This window comes from Thunnus maccoyii, chromosome 18, assembly GCF_910596095.1.
Source record: "Thunnus maccoyii chromosome 18, fThuMac1.1, whole genome shotgun sequence".
NCBI lineage: Eukaryota > Metazoa > Chordata > Actinopteri > Scombriformes > Scombridae > Thunnus > Thunnus maccoyii.
In genome coordinates this window covers 24,243,651-24,260,758 of record NC_056550.1, presented here as the reverse complement: position 1 = coordinate 24,260,758, position 17,108 = coordinate 24,243,651, and the positions used below count along the sequence as shown (strand labels likewise).

The 17,108-nt window shown below is 42.1% G+C and overlaps 1 protein-coding gene across 8 annotated transcripts in view; it reads right to left on the bottom strand.

The window, feature by feature from the left end:
- Window positions 1-3,428: 3,428 nt before the first annotated feature.
- Window positions 3,429-17,108, bottom strand: part of syt3 (synaptotagmin III) — a 37,520-nt gene continuing 23,840 nt past the window's right edge. For 2 of the 8 annotated variants that reach the window (XM_042391612.1, XM_042391617.1), the window contains exons 8-13: window positions 13,292-13,510; window positions 12,135-12,255; window positions 10,051-10,222; window positions 9,230-9,359; window positions 7,986-8,079; window positions 6,027-7,492 (exon numbers count right to left, since the gene is read on the bottom strand). In XM_042391612.1, the coding sequence (XP_042247546.1) occupies window positions 7,990-8,079; window positions 9,230-9,359; window positions 10,051-10,222; window positions 12,135-12,255; window positions 13,292-13,510 (732 nt within the window). In that variant the 3' untranslated portion in view covers window positions 6,027-7,492; window positions 7,986-7,989. Of the gene's footprint in view, window positions 3,567-6,026; window positions 7,493-7,985; window positions 8,080-9,228; window positions 9,360-10,050; window positions 10,223-12,134; window positions 12,256-13,291; window positions 13,511-17,108 lie in introns of those variants that run through there. The other 6 variants (XM_042391613.1, XM_042391614.1, XM_042391616.1 and 3 more) reach the window with 6 other exon arrangements.

The window sequence follows — 17,108 nt, the reverse complement described above, 5'->3', positions numbered from 1 at the left end:
TCAATTTGCTTGTTTTGTCAGTGCAAACCTTTAAGATATTGAATTCTCTCATATATGACAAAGAAAAACAGCAAATCATCTCGTATGAGAAACTGGAAGCAGAAGCTTTTTGGGGCATTATTGCTTGAAAAATGATAGTTGCAGATGAATTTTCTGTCAATCAACTAATTGTTGCAGTTTCAGTTTTGCTCTGTTGACCAGCTTGTGATCATGTTCACATTTCTCTACACTGTAGTTATAAAAATCAAATTTGTTTGATGTAACTGTGATGCTCAGACAAGTCAGTCAAGCGGAAAGATTTGAATCATAAACCTGAACACGTTCTCCCGACAGCAGAATTGATGAATGCTATCGCAAGACCCGCTGGACCGTTTACTGTTTACTCTTTGACTCAACAAATCTGTGACATCTGAAACATTAATTCATTTAACAGTTGGCTCATTCTAGGTTAATCTTTTTGTAAAAGTTTTGCAAGGACCGTGATAAAATCCTGCAAGATGTGTCCAAAAGTACAGTTTAGACTCCCGAGAGACGTGAAGACATGAAGCTTCTGATGGATGTTTGTCCTGGAACTTCATGGGAGTGTTTTTCTCCAGAATACTACTAATAAACAGAAGTACTTCCAGGGTAAATGATCATATAAGTCTTTTAGTGTGTGATCATCTCTGTGATGACATTATAGCCATGTTTTAGACTAAACTTCCCACGGCAGACTGAGTGTATTGCTCTTTTATATTTGAACTAGAGCTCTCTGCAAGAACGCTGGGAGATTTCTAAGTGCTGTTGAGCCAGATCTCCAGGAGATGTCAGCAAATATCTACAGTAAAGTAAAGCAGATGGCTTTTATTTAACAGAGAGACAAGGTTACAGATTGTAATTTCAAGGGCCTTTTTCTCACTGAGAGCCAGAAAGCCTTGAGATGGTGAATCCACTGTATGTATATATTAAACTGTAGTTACATAAGAGAAAAGCTCCAAGGAAAATAGAAAAGCCTTCCTATGGGTACTATGTCCTTCAGGCCTTGTGTTAATGATATTTAAATAAACATAACATGTTTTTGATTTGATACTTGTAACATTGAACCTGGTTGTCAGGCTTAACTGGTTTTCAGGTTTTTTCTATCCAAGTTCTTCCCCCTCCAGAACCAAAAATACTGAAAACAAATGCATATAATTAGGTCCTTACTACAGCAGCTACAGTATAGGCATACTAAACTGCTGTCAGATCAGTACAATACACCAGCGGCTAACCTGTAGTTGTAACACATCAGCACACTGTGTTCTGTGTGTCCAACAATAGCATCTACTCCCCTGAGGCAACGCCAGCCAGTCAGCTCAGCGCAGCGTTCAGCAAAGGGCTTCAGAGCTCATCAAACTCAAAACCTCCCACAGAAACAATGATCCATATCAGTTTAACCCAAATTCTTAGGGAGGGCAACAAGCAGATTTTCCTCGTGGGCTTCCAATGACGTAAGAGAATTTCATCGGGTGGGGGGGGGGGGGGGGGGGGGAGAGGAGGGTTTCTGCCCAAGGCTACCCTCTAGATGCAGACATTAAAATCCCGCCACAGAGCTTTTTATTCTGACTGAGCAACATGGCCAAATTAAACTGACAGAACGGATAGTGGATTTCTTTTTTTCTGTGCATGTATGTGTGTGTGTGTGTTTGTGTTTGTGTGTGTGTGTGTGTGAATGTGCATGCGTAGGCACCCCTTTTACTTTGCAACTCTGATGCTTTGTGCTTCTCAGAGGGATATACTGCGTGTCTCGCTGCTTTGAACTTCAACACACACAGTACCAGCAGTTGCCAAGCAATTACAGAAAGCCTGCTCTCGGGGTGTGCCTTTGGAAAACCAGACAATATTTTCTTTTTTTTTTTTCCCCTGTTTTGTTTTTTTCTTTATATTTGGTCAGAGGATGACATAATAAAATATGAATGAGAAATATGTTTGGTGCCTCGGCGCTCCACGTCTGCGAGGTCCAGGTGGTGTGGTAAAGACAATCCGTCTCCTGACCGTGGTACCCAGCTGGGATGCTGAGGGCCAGATGGTCTGCTCACAACAGGTAATCACAGCCAGCATGCTGATACACTGACATCCACACAAATGGGTTACCAGAACTACCCAATGCATTTGGGATGCCGGTCTCTGGGGATTTTTCTATTGAGTCTGGCACCGGTGCCGTTCGGTACAAGTAGTGAGTAATAAAAGGAGCTTAGATATGGATTGTTACTTCCTGAAATGTTAAGCTTCCTGCTAGCATTCCTAATGATAACAGAGATGTAATGAAAAAGGATGTTGCATAGAAGTTTCTGTTTGTAAAGGTGAATATCATCAAGTTTTACCATGGAAGTAAGTTATAAAGAAGGTCAGCTCCAGGGGCCCTGCTCTTATATTAATACACTGTTCCCCCGCAGAGTCGAGCTCCTTTAATATTCCTACCGGTTGAGGTTTCCACTTACATGCATTCTTTGAATTCATTATTTTTGAAAGGTTTCGGGTATTATTTATAGTGTAAATGTTAAAAACTGTATACGTGGCATAATAAGTGGTCCTTTAAAAAGGTCGGAGTCCCTTTGCGCAGCACTTTCAAGATGAGAAAAAACAAAGAGTTTGGAGTCCCCGGTCATGAGGAGTGTAGGTGGTGTGCAGGTGATGTCGTGGCATTAAGTGAATTTAAACATGTTACATAAAGATGTAGATTTTGGCTACGTGCAGATGGTGCTGTCAAGAATTGTAAAAACCAAAGTATCACCCAAAGCTACTGCATTCATCTTTAATGATGCGAGGGAATTCATTATCATTATGCATAATAATCAGATATATTAGCAATAAGGGCTAATGCCTCGCTGTCAGCTTACTTTAGATAAATCCCTCCAGTGTGATACAAACAGCTTTATATCGCACACCTCCCCCAGTCTCTAACTTGCTCCCCCCCTACCTCCCTCTCTGCCTCTTTCAGCTCACTGAACTGAGTGAAATGTCTTTCCGACTAAATGATTTTTTTTTTTTTTTTTTGCACGGTGGGAACGTTGCCATGGAGACAGCAGTACCCCCCCCCCCCCCCTTCCCATCACCCCTCCCCTCATCCCTCCCCTCCACCCCCAACCCCTCCTCCCCTCCCACGTTTCTCTCTCAACAGTCTACAGCATTAAAGCTTTGCTAACTGGTGCGTTGTCACGTGTGTGTGTGTGTGTATTTCGCTCTTCTTGAACTGTTAACTGTCAGTTTGCTGCAGGTGCCCCATGATGAGTGTGTCTATATACAGAACTATCCTCCTCCACCTACTGTCTCCGCTTCTACACACAACCATATACATCCCGCATCTCCTCTCCAGGTTTTCCCATTTGTGTCCTCCTCCTCCTCCTCCTCTTCTTCCTCCTCCTCCTCACTGGCATTCTCCCTCTCTTCATCCTCCTTCATTTGTTTAATCCTCTCCTACTCCTCCTTCTCTGTCATCCCCCTGCACATCTGAGCTGGGTCTTCCTCCTCTCTCTCTCTCTCTCTCTCTCTGCTCTCTGCTTTACAGCAGCCCAGGAGTTGCAGATTGCTACCGGTGGGCATCTACGCTTTAACGGGAGATAATAACCACATGACAAATAATATGAGTGTTTTAAAAATAAAGCGAGACAAAATAGAAGTAAGGAGGCCAGATGGAGGAAAGCACACAGGGCAAGCAGCCGTGCTCCATTTTGCATTTAGGCAAAATGCGGCCACAATAAAGAATTCATGACAAAGTGGCTGAATAATTACACACGACTTAATGTACTTTCTGCACAGGAGAAAGTCAAGAGAGCTTGGTGATAAAAAAAAAAAAAAAAAAAAAAAAGTTGGGTTCAGGCTTCCTCTGTCCAGGTAGAGTGTCTTACCTTCCATGCCTGAGTCAAATATAGACTATGTACATGTGAAATGCTCAGGGCTTTCCATTTTATATATAGCATACTGCCTGGCAGTGTGTGACAGTAGCTTCCTGCCTCCCAACCCAACGGATTCAAAGAAGTCAGAGACACACAATACTGGATGATACATATCCTTTATTTCCATTATCATTGCTTCAGTCACACTGTTACTTACACATTCACCGACATCCTGCGACCTGGTTACAGCTGTCCTGACTGAAACAATCGCCCTGACTTGAACCTCTCACTCAAATTCTCAGTGTTAACCAATAAAAAAGTAAACCTCTTGAATAAATTATATATAAAAAAAAAACAAAAAAAAAACCAACCCAAAATCAAAAAGAAATACCAATTCGAGAAAGATAAATACAGCATAAACAATGTTATTTCATCATTGTTGTTTTTGACCACAGAGATAAAACAATTGCTAGGTCTCCATTGAGTCATCATTAGTAGTATTAGTATCAAGTTCATTGTCAGATTTTGCTTAAAGCATCACTTATATAATTTTTCATTGCATCAAGTTGACATCATTCATGTTAATATAAGCATGCAAACATGTTTCCCCATGACCATTCAGAACTGCACTAACACGAGAAGACAGCGAGAGAAAGAGAGAGAATAGAGAGGAAGGAAGGAAGGAAGGAGGAAGGGGGTGTCATACGTAAAAAAAAAAGAAAGAAAGAATAAAAAAAAGAGGGCAAGATGGAGGGATGTGAGATAGAAGGGGAGTTAGAGCGGTAGGAAAGGTAAGGATTGCTAGAGGAGAGAATGAGTAATCAGACGGTAATCAGACAGACAGAAACAGAGAGAGTGAGAGAGGAGGAGGAGGAGGAGGAGGAGGAGGGAGGGAGGGTGGAAGAAAAACAGGGAATGTGCTGGTTCCACTATGAGTTTTGTAATCTATCACCAGGCAGTAACACAAGGGCTAAATAGGGTAGAGAGAGAGAGAAAGAGAGGGAAAGAGAGAGAGAATTATGGGGCTTCGAGACCAATGGCTCAATACCATATCTACTTATAAAAGCTGATCAATAATCCCCCCCGACGCTGGCAAACCACACAGAATACTTGCAGGTATAATACGGGATTGTGTGTCACCTCCCGTACATATATATATATATTTATATATATATATATATATATATATATATACCCGATTAAGTACACCGGTAAGTCTCACTGCACTTCCACGGTCCAAAAGGTAAAGAGAAAGAAACTAGATCCCTCTACACAACTACACACACACACACACACACAAACACTCCTCCGTTAAAAGGTGAGCGTGTGTGTGTGTGTGTGTGTGTGTAGTGTGTGTGTGCGTGTGAGGAGAGGATGAGAGGGAAATGGCGACGATAGCAATACAAGTAGCTGTAGTGAGGTGTTGTACTGTTGTTTTGCTGAGGTTACAGTAGTAGTCGTAGTAGCGGTGACAGACATGGCTTTATAAGTCTGTATATCAGGTTTTACACAGGAAGTGCAGAAATCCCAGGCGCTTGTTTTTCTCACAACACCTCCTCCTTTGTTTTCTTGCTTTTTAAGGGGATCTAAATTTGTCCTGATCTGTAGGCCGTTAACAAATGAGCCTCAGATGGTTTTTTTTTTCTTCTTCTTTTTCTTTTTTTTTGTGTTTCTTCCCTTAAATTTAATCAAAACACACCCAACGATTTAATTTTCAATCACTGTGCCATCTGGTTTTTTTTTTTTTTGTTGTTTTTTTTTTCTTCCCTCGGACATACAGTACACAAATTACTGAAAGAAGTACACAATCAACACAGTTACTTACATCAGGCAAAGGGTTAGAGAGGAGGGCGGAATGATTGGCAGCTGATTTCAGAGACGACATAGACAATACAAACTAATGTCTATGATAAGACAGTGTTTCCCCACCTAGTGCAATGAGGCACGTATAGTACACACACATTCTCACACACCACACACACACGCACACGCACACACACACACACACACAATGGCTCCTTGTAAAGACACGTAGACAGAAGACACGTTTGGCTCCGAGACGAGCGTTTTTAGTCTGTGGATGCCTGGGATTTTGGGGAGCGAGGGAGGAGAAGAAGACAGAAACGTGTCACGCACAAGGTCACAAGTGACACACAGGCATACACACACGCACGCACACACACACACACAGACGCGCACGAATACAAAACAAACACACACCCACAAACACGGAAACACACACTAATAAAAGCGACACGGACGTGTGTGTCCTTCTAAAGTCTCGTCAGGGACATGATGGTGGAACGATTTTTCTCAGTTGAAGCCGGACGATGATCTTCTTGAGAAAAGAAAAAAAAAAGAAAAAAAGTCCCGGAATGATAGAAAAATAAAACAGAACGGTGGATTTCCTTCCCGTCGGGATACATCCTCCAGCGAGTGCGCTCCAAACAGATGCTGGTCCGATTCCTAAACACAGGTTTCAACCCATGTTGTCCTATATATTAGGAAAAGTCTTCCAGTTTGGCCAGAAAGCCGGGGACGATCCAATAGTCTATGTCTCTCGCACCATCTCATCCTCAGTGGAATTTAAAAAAAATGGCAACTATTTTCCTGATAGTTATATGTATGATGTATCACACAAACGACAGAGCAAAAATAATCTGGAAAAAATTAAAAAACTCGATGAGCACCATGAGAATCGTGACGAAAAAGCATGAGGAAGAGGGACACATTTCAAGGTTGCGTAACATGCTTAGACTAGTGAGTCTGTCCTCATTTTTCCGCTCCTCTGACATCAATAAAGACCACCGGACGCTTCGTCGTCGACGTCGTCTTTCCTCTGGAGAAAAATAAGCCTGATAAGTCTAAAAACCAGAGGGGGTACGGAGCCTGGAGAAGGTGGTCCAAAATGGCCAGGAGAATCCGCCATGGATGTTTTTGTCCTGCTAAATACTACATGAGATGTTTTCCTATACAGTACGGTTTATACTGTACACCAGAGTTGCAAAGAAAAATATCGACATAGTGATTTTCTTCTTTTATAGTCTGTACAAGGGCATGAACCTTTGGTCCTGGTTGAAATGACCATTCTCAGATGGCTTTCTTTTTTTTTTTTATGTTTTCTTTTTTTTTCTTTTTGTTTTCAAGAGATAAAAGTTTATCACATCACACTCCTCCTAGATGAAATACTACACTACTCTGAAGCACACATGGACTACACACATACTACAAACTCTGTGTGTGTTAGTGCGTTTGTGTGTGTGTGTGTGTATATGTCTGTGTGTGTGTGTGTGTGTGTGTGTGAGTTATATGTATGTGTCACTTGCCAGAATCCAAATTTACACCCGATATCCGTCCTGCTGTTTCGTTTAGTGTCGGCATGTGTTTGTAAATGTGTAGTCTGATGCTCAAAGTGTAGCTTGTGATGGATATTTTTAAATTTTTTTTTAATGAATTAATTTTAACCCTGGCTCGGTAACGGCAGCAGAGGACTTGGAGGATTCATTAGCAGGAGCAAAACAGCACTAGCAGTTGGACACTAGCAGTGTCTCCGCGTCTCTCGTTTCTTTGATGGTGAGAATTATTCACAGATGAGAGGAAAGAAAGGAAAAGTCTGGAGCTGGAGAGATGATAATGACCTGAGGAAAGAGAGAATAAGGGAGAAGAGGCAGATTAAGGAAGAGAGACAGCGGGGGGGGGGGGGGGGGGGGGGGGGGGGGGCGAGAGAATACATAAACAGTATGCAGTACTGTAAGTCTGAAGGGAGGAGGGGTAGATGCATTACATAACCCATAACATCTAGATTATACAGATGCTTCTGCCTTAGAGCTCCTACATCTGACAGCTCCGCAGCCTCCACTTTATCACACACTCACAGTCAGGTCATGCTTTTAAAGAATCGACCAGTTTTCCAGTGTAAATCTGACTTGAGAGCATATGCTGCGGAGTATGTGGATGTGTACTATATTTTATTTATAGCGAGTCCTGTTTACATGCAGAAATAAGAAGGTGTTTGCCGATTGTTTGTGGAATGATGAAACCAATTCCAAAATATACTGTCACCTAGAAAAAATAAAAACAAACCAGTTCTACAGTGTGAAAGGAGTAAGATTTAAAGCAGAAGAGGCTCACGTTTTTAATCGGAGTGAGGACTGTCCACCACGATATGCGGCTTAGGGGAGGGTGTTGTTGCACTCTTTGACATAAATGTACCAATTGCTTTTTCCTGCAATGGAAAAGAGATTTAGGTCATGTTAATTCTTCACAACAGAACAGAAAGAAACCACTTCATATATTCACTGAAGTACATTACTGTGTTCTTTTACCACAACTAGCCTACTGTCAAGGCCAAGTTACGCTCCAAAAGAAGCATTTTTACAGTGTTTACAGTTGTTTCCGAACAGCTGTGCTCAAAAGTGGAGTGAAAAGCTGCCTGTCATAGAAACAGGGAAGACAAAATATTGCTTAAATAACGAGGATAACGGTTTCAGACTGTCTCTCCTGGAAGGCGTTCATAGTGTTGCTTCTGACACAGCGTGGCACTTCGCATAAGAAGTGACAGAAATAGTTGTGTAAAGGAAGGAGAAAAAAAAGAGGGCTTGAGAGAGAAGTTTGAGGGTCTAAAGATAGAGGATGCTGTACGGATTGTAAAGCACGTCATATTCTGTGAGTCGGGAAGGATTGTCGGTTTGGAGAAAGTTACGGATGTTGTCGGACACAACCGCTCCCAATCCGACGTCGGAAAGGTGTAAGAGGGAAGTGGTTTCTGAAGCTATTCTACCATCTGACAAGTATTTCTGATGGCGTATATACAAGCCTTTATGCTATAGCACCACTACCACTTCCATTATTATTATTACAACCATACTTAGTGGTGGGGAATAAAAAGCAGTTATCAATACACATTAGGAAATATGCCAAAAGTCGGGTGAGCGTTCCCATGGAAGCGGTAGGTATCAGGCTGTCGTAAATCTGCTGAACCCTCTGACAGGTGACACCATTCTCTCATCCAAGCAAAGAGCAGATACTTGGAGGCCTGACCTTGCTTTATATCTACACTGTATCTGCCCAGGTTAACCTACACTGGCTTGATAATCAGTTTAATCTGAATGCCATCGCCTTAAATAGCCACTAGCTATGTCAGAAGCTTTACACACCAATCTCTGGACCTTTACACTGTGCTTGAATCCCATCCTTGCCCAACAAAGGCTCATCTACCACTACTTCTAATCATTATTTTTGGTTATCATGGCCCGCAACAACAGAAGAACTAAATATAACACACATTTGCTATGAGATTGTACTCGTGGTACACACAAACACAAATAGAGTCACGCTCACACACACATGAACATAATTGATTATATGCACATTACCTCCACAAGCTGATGCCAGTGCTCTATTGGTTTGCGTGGATTGGCCAGCATGGCCGCCCAGTGCTCCCTCCCAGGACCTTCAGCTTCACTGCCCACACGACACATCCCTATAACCTCGTTATGACCGATACTGACACGCAGCGAGGGACGTGAGGATGGACGAAGGGGACGAGAGAGCAGGAAGAGGAGGAAAGGAAAGGGAGGGAGCGGGGATACAATAAAACAGGGAGAGAGAGAGACAGAGAGAGGACTTGTAAGATACAGACAGAGTGAGTCTCATTTATCAACCTTGAGTACTGGGAAAAGAGTACAACGCTGTAGAAGGATATTGAATAGCAGCTCACAAATACACACAGTCCTGTATAAAAGCTTGTTGTCAGCGGGGGAGCAGGCACGAGCACAAACATACAAAAGCACACAGGAGATGCCAAATGGAGGGCAGACTACATAATAGGGCGGTTGTGCGTCTATACACAAACACATCAGCCAGCCAAGTGTTGCTGCGAGCGAGCAGACAGAGAAACACTGGCAGGGTTACACTTCTTCCTTCACCATTAGCATAAATCATGCTTATTCATGAGGTGCCTGTCTATGTAAAACAGGGGACGTCCACCAGGAGGCTGACTCATGAGGGGCCCCCCTCGTCGTGTTCAACACAGGCGCGCGACATCGTCAAAAAAGGCGTCGGCCCCAAAAGCAAACAGCAAACATCGCGCCGCATGTGCTAACACACGTTCAATAAACAAGCGCTCTTCACAGTAATGATCGGTTCCATCTTAAAGCCCCGGGGCTGCGATATAATAACAGCCAAGCTTCCTCACCAGTCATAATCCATCACCGCTATGATGATGGATACACTTTCTATGTTTTCGTTGGGGATGTCAAACACCAGCGCCTCGTTGTACGTGGGGTTCAGCGTGTTCTTCTTAATGGAGGTCTTCCTCTTTTTTAGCCTGCGCCCGTCACATATCAGAGAGGCCTTCACGTACGGGTCTGAAGGAGGAGATACAGAGAGAGAGAGAGAAAGATATGGAGGGAGGAGATGTAAGGAGAGAAAATGAGGTAGGAAATGATGTAGAAGGAAATAGGAAGAGAGGGGGAAAAAAAGGAAGTGAGGGAGGTGAGATGAGAAGCAGCGAAGAAGAAAGAGAGAGAGAGAGAGAGAGAGAGAGGGGGAGGAAGCAGAGAGAAGAAGATAAGAGGGGGACTCCTGCGAGCGCTGTTCGGTATTATGCTCACAGGTATCCGTGTCTGTAACACATAAAAGGCATGAAAATCAAGTCACCTTGGCAAAGCTGGATTAAGAACACAAAAGGAGAAAAGCAGCACAGGTTGAATCACTTCAGTTATCCATTCAACATGTGCAGCTCGGTGACAGCAGCCAGGCAAAACACACACACACACACACACAGGCATACACACACACACACACACACACACACACACACGACTCTGGGTTTATGCTGCATTTTTAAGCATCTTTCAGGCGCTGCAATCATCTTGGGATCACTGTGGTAATAATAACTGCGTGTGGTCATTATCATTTGAGATCTCGTTTAATCTGAGAGGACGTTGCAATCATCACGTCTTTAAGTGAAGGATAACTAGAGAATAAAATGCCTTTGTTAATACAATAATTAGCATCAGCAATCACATTTCTTGATATCTGTCTCACGAGTGAAACTATTACTGTTTTTTGTTTTTTTTTATCTCTTTGCGTCGGCTCGCTTTGACATAATTGGTGCTAAAACTGCAGGTGATTTTGCTCCCAACCAAACACGCTTTAACAATTTTTTACTGGTTGTGTTTGTTAAAAATATACTTTACAGCTTCAGGTAATATATTCATTATGCATAAACTCTACCTCCACTGCTGGAAGTTAAAAATCCACCCTGAGATTCCCTTTCATGGTTAGAAATTATTAATCTGGTGATGTTTGGTGCATTCAAGGAATTATTTAGAGAAGATTTAATTTACTTTTTTTGCACGTTCCCTTTAACATGCAAGAAAATGCAACATATTTTGTCTGTTGAGGCTGCTGCTGAAGGAGAAACCTCTGCCTCTGTATTTGGTGCTACATGAAAGCTCTTGGAGGTTACTCTTTTCTTCTCAGGAACTGGCACCAGGTTTCAGTAATGATGTTTTTTTTATGAAAAATGTCTCTCCATGGCTCCATCAGAATGACATATCAGCCTAAAAGAGCCCAGGAAAGCAAAATCACCAGTAGCAGTTTCTTTTTAAGATAGTGTTAAAGGGGACATTTCATATTTTTTTCATGTTATTTTTGTTCTGTTTGGATGTTGAACGTCTATGTTAAACATGATCAAAGGTCCAAAACTTGGGGTGAACATGTATAAAATGCTTCAGCCTGCTCTGCACGCCTTGTTTGCAATGTTTGTGCTTGCCGACAAATGGGCGTCCACTCTGTAGCCTTTGTTGCTAAGGTTGTTGCTAAGGTTGTTCCGCGGGTTGTTTACTTCTCCGCTCACGTTTCAGATCAGATTTCGGCTTGAACAAAAAGAAGTAAAATCTGACTACTATTGTTTGTTTACGTAGCTTGCCGGGCTTCCTGAAGCTGACCAATCAGAAGAGAGTGGGCTCATGGGGAGGCGGGCCTTAAAGAGACAGGAGCTAAAACAGCCTGTTTCAGGCAGAGGCTGAACTGAGGGGCTGCATAAAGGACCAGTACAAGATAAATGAGGATTTTTTAAATACATTTTTTCATAAATATGTTGTTGTTGTTTTTGAACTGTAAATCATGCAAACATATTCCAGTAGAGCCCCAGAATATAAATATACACATGGAAATCTGCATGATACGTCCCCTTTAAAGCTGTTTTCCTGTCGTATTTTTCCTTAAATGAGTTCTCAGTCAGAGTCCTTGCTATGTGTGTTAATCCCTTACCTGAGAAGCCAGTCAGGTCCATGGCTTTGAGGTTGGTGGCCTTGATGACTGTAGCGGTGAGCCTGCCTGCGGTGGGCAGGTAACACAGCGAGAAATTAAGCTCCCCGAGATCAGCCTTCTCCTGTAAGTCACCACACACACACAAACAAGGATTAGAAATGGAGCAGGGCCACTGTGATTACACACACACACACACACACACACACACAGTCAGATAGGAAAAACTCAAAGATATCCTTTGGTTTGTTATGATTGACTGTGGCCAGAAAAGAGCTACATCTATGGCAGATGCCGGGTGACAGCAGGTCTCTTAATGTGGACGGGCAGAGTGTTTAGGCAGTGGGGAAGTGCCGTCACTGTAAATGAATCATATGCCAATCTGACGATGTCCCCGAGTGGAGGGAAAGTGTTAAGTAGAGGTGACGATTCTCCAGGCTTTCTTTTTTTTTTACAGCTCTCCCTCCTCTCCCATCTACTGATCTTCTTTCTGCCTGTGGTCCATGCCAAAAATCTTTAAGACTTTGCTCTGTCTAATTTGCTAATAGTCTTCTATGAATATTTCATATAAATCTACTTGGACACCACTTGATAAAAAAAAAGTTTGGATGTGACCAGCGGTGCCTTTCCAGCAATCTATCTGGACTCTCCTGAGCTGTTCTTCTCACATTACCAGATTCTGAATGAATCTATACTGCTGACAATTACCAATCTGCACAATAATACTCCATTTCTGATATGATGAGGAGCAACACACATCAAAACCTGCATCTTTAAACTAAATTGAACATAATATGAGCAGAGTGTTGTACTGATGCATGCATATATGTTGTTGCATTTATATTTATCATTTAGAGTCACGCTTCCATATGACGTTTCATTCATTTTCTCTTTCTTCTAGCCTGTGTTTCTGATTCATTTTCATAGCATTAATGCATGGATTTCTGTTTCACTTCTAGAATTGAAACTGTCACTTGTGTCAGCTTTGATATGCTCCATCCCTGCTTCAATCCTATTTTTCCCTACTTTGGCCCATAATTTGCAGCTGCAACGGCCTCGTATCGCCGCGAGTCTCATTGAAATTTCATCTACTCCAATCTAATCGAACGTGGGCATCTTCTCCTCCGGTTGAATGCTAGTTATTTCGGCGCCGTCCTTACCGCGGTGCCCTCCACGATGTCCCTCCAGACGGGTTTGTCCCCGCTGCCCTCGCTGAAGTCCAGCAGGTTGTCCACCACTACCTGGCCGATCAGGTCGTGTCTGGAGAAGCGGTCGAAGTCGTAGACGGAGAAATGCAGCTTCCTGGAATGTAGCTCATTCAGCGGCACGCCGAACTGAAACGTCTCGTTGAACACCGGGTTCAGGGTCTTTCTGTGGACCTAAGAGAGAGAGAAAAAAATAAGAGACAGACTTTGCATTAATTTTTTAGCCTAGCCGCCCGTCGGTGCCTTTCATGTGAACACGGTGTTCACAGTTGAGTCTTTTACATCGATGATTCCAGTCACAGATATGAAACAAGGTTTTCTCAAAGATAAATTCAAGCAAGATTTTGAAAAAAAAAAACCTCAGTAAGCTTTTTTGACAACACTTTCATGCTGTTTTGAAGACACTTGCAGAATATTCAAACAATCTTGTATTTTGCAAGGAAATATGCCATCTGCTGCATATAACAGGATATTTCTAGCCTTCTTTCATGAGGTGTAACTCTACATCCTCAACCAAACAAACGAAGGATATGTTTTCATACCAGCAGAACAGACACCAAGGATTCTGGACGTGTCTTCAACAAAACACTAAGTGTTGTCAAATGACCTGAGAGGCGACCTGGAGAAGTTTGTCTTGTAGCTTTTGTCTGTGGTTTTGAATGTAACCATCAATGCAAAGGTCACATAGGTGAGAACAGTGCTTAACTGAGAGGTACAAAATTGAGCTACATTTGGTGGAAATACTTTAAAGGCCCTTTTCCTGCAGGATCCTTGTTTATTGTAAAAGCAGCAACTTTAACACTAATCTCCTGCTGCTGTAGTGTTTGTGTGCTTGCCAAGGATCACTTGTCAATTAGCAGCAGCATGTACAGTACTAAATCTTCTCCCTCTGATTTAAGTTTGAGTTTCAGTAAGTGGTGGGTTTTTGTTGTTTTGTTTTGGCTGTTTTTTTGTTCCTGCAAACCACCCAGCTCTTCTTCTTTTTTTTTATCCCAAGCAAATTGGAAACATAAAAGGCATCATTTCCCATGAATCAAATGTCAGAGAAAGAAGAGCTACCAGAGACTTGGAGCAGTGAATTTAAAAGCTTTGATTAACTGTCTGTAGGATGAATCACATTACGCTGAAAGCAGCAAAACAAACATGTACATGTATACATCATGAATCAGGAGTTTACATTGATCTCCTTCAAAAAGGAGAAACACATCCTCATAATTAAATGACAGTATAGGTCTAAAATTCATTCAATTCATGTTTACGCACGCAGCAGCAGTAATGCCCTCCAGAACGACCCACACTGTTAAAAATAATGATGTTTAATGGTGTGACAACGCTGTGGTTACGGTCTGATTGGGTTTAAGCACAAAAACAACTTGGTTAGGGTTAATTAAAGATCATGGTTTGAATTGAAATGATCACTTGAAACATGTACACTTCCTTAAAGGTACACAACCTTCGTCATCATTGCAGTAAACACCACCATGTTTGTCCTGACTCGCGGTTGGAAACATGATGCTCGTGGTTGGAGGCGGGAAGCAAACAGTGGTCTCTTGCAGCAAAATCCACTTTTTGCCATCTAGCGATCCATCCGACACGCCTCCTACTAATAAGCATGGTTGGGATGTATTATAAGAGCTGGATACCAGATCAAAAATGGCGCCCATTCAGTCCAATAAGAATTGCTCGACTGGCGCATACGCCAAAAAAAGTTTCTAGCTTCCGGGTTTGCTTTATAGACTTTACATTGTGGTGACGTTATGGATTTTTAAATCACTTTTCCCAGCTTTAGGAAAGTTTTACAAATATAAAACCTCCACGAATCAAAAATTCATAATAGAAAGAGTCATAATTGACCTTGTTTGCAGTGCGAGGTGTCCTGTCAACAGCTTTACAGACGTCTCTTTTACAGTGGTGGTCTAATGGGGAAAATGCTGCTTTTACTTGTAATACCACGAGTGGCCACTGGGGGAAAATTGGCAGCAACGCTGAGCAGCAGCGCCCTGCCCAGCTCTTATTATACATCCATGCTAATAAGGCAAAATCAGCTTATTTAGTCACCTTATATTGATGTCATCTGAACTGCGTCCCTTCCTAGATGGTGTAAATGTAACTAGTTGTTTTTGCCGGCCTGGATTTTAGACCCATACTGTCGTTTTTCTTGTGAGGATGGGCCGAAAAGAAGACACGTCTCGCCGAAATGTCCTTGAGCAAGATAATTAACCTCAATGGCTGACCTTGCTACTGAGCCAGAGAGAGAAAAGTGAATTTCACCTTTTCTTGTGGGATGAGGAATCAAATTGAAGCTGCAGAAATGAAATAAAGACCTTAAACTAAATTTAAAACTCAATATTTCGTCCCCGAACGCATATAAAGCTTCAGGTGTTCTTTCTTTAAATGTTCACGACACACTTCTTATGTGACTGTGTGTGTGTTGTGTTTCCCACCTTTTTTCCCATCTGTCACCTTCATAGCGAATCAAATAAAAACTGATTATTTGTAATCAGAGAATGCAGCCTGATGGAAAGAGATCGATTGTAATTTCCTGCTCATCATATGTTAACACGTTGCAAGGCGATGTTTTCAAATTTGTCTTCAATCTCATTCGGTCTGCAAAATGAATTTTTACAATTTGTTGATTCACTGGTGGGATTTATTTGCTATGAAAGCATTTGATATAAACGCTGCCATGCAATAAAGCCGGTGATAATTAAAATGTGACACACACTCCATTTTCCAAATCCAACTTTTGTCACTGCATGAGTGGGTCTGTCACTCTGGCTTATTGGCACTTGATGATTACTTGTTAGCTTTGGATTAAACATGCAGCTGCTGGAGATGCTGCGCCGTTAGAATCCAGAAATGTAAAGCTCTAACATTGACTCGTAGGTGATGTCTATTTTTCTCCTGGATTTAGTTGAAAAGGATAAAAGAGCGGAAAAAATATGAGTGGTGTAAAAAAAAAAAAAAAAAATCCATGTTAATGAGGATGTGATTGAAATTAAACAATCATACACTCCAAACAAAAGAGGAGCAGTATTATGCAAATGACTGAAGCGTTCGCGCTTTTCAGCAGCTGAAGGGGCTTTTGTGATATATAGGAAGACAGTCGCACAAAGAGGAAACCAAAAGGGAGAAATTTCAAACTGCTTCATTGTCACTGAAAGCATACTTTTCATACTCCCCACCCCCCCCCGGCCCCCCCACCGTCTCTACGATCAATTCGGACCCTTTTCAACTTCGCAGTTTCTCTCCCAACACTACAAAAGTCCCGGTGATATTTATGGATGCGAAAACAGAAAGCTACAACTCACTTTTGTGAGGCAGCTGAGCTCATAGGTCTTGAGCTTCTCCACAGGGAATAAATTAGACGAGAGAGAGGAGGAATTTTTTTTTTTGAGGGCTAAGGGTACATTTCCTGGTACAGAGCGTCCTGAAATGTTCTCAAATATTGACTCAACTGTCCTCAAACACCAGAATAACACACAGGAGTTGAGTAGCAGTGCCCTATAACCGTCTGGAGCACATTATGTTGAATAAATTATGTCCCAGATTAGATTAGATTACATTAGTGAAACTATAATGATTCCCCATGAGGAGGCAGGATCATCAGAGCGGCAGAAACAGGCTGGAATTAAATCAGTCAGAGCTGATAACGTTTAAAACATGTTGTGTTTGAATTTAAGGACAGGTTCACAATTTTTCAAGTCTTTCTTATAATAATAGTCATGTGCCCATATGAACATTCAGAGCAGGTTTCTCTTGCTGTGATCAT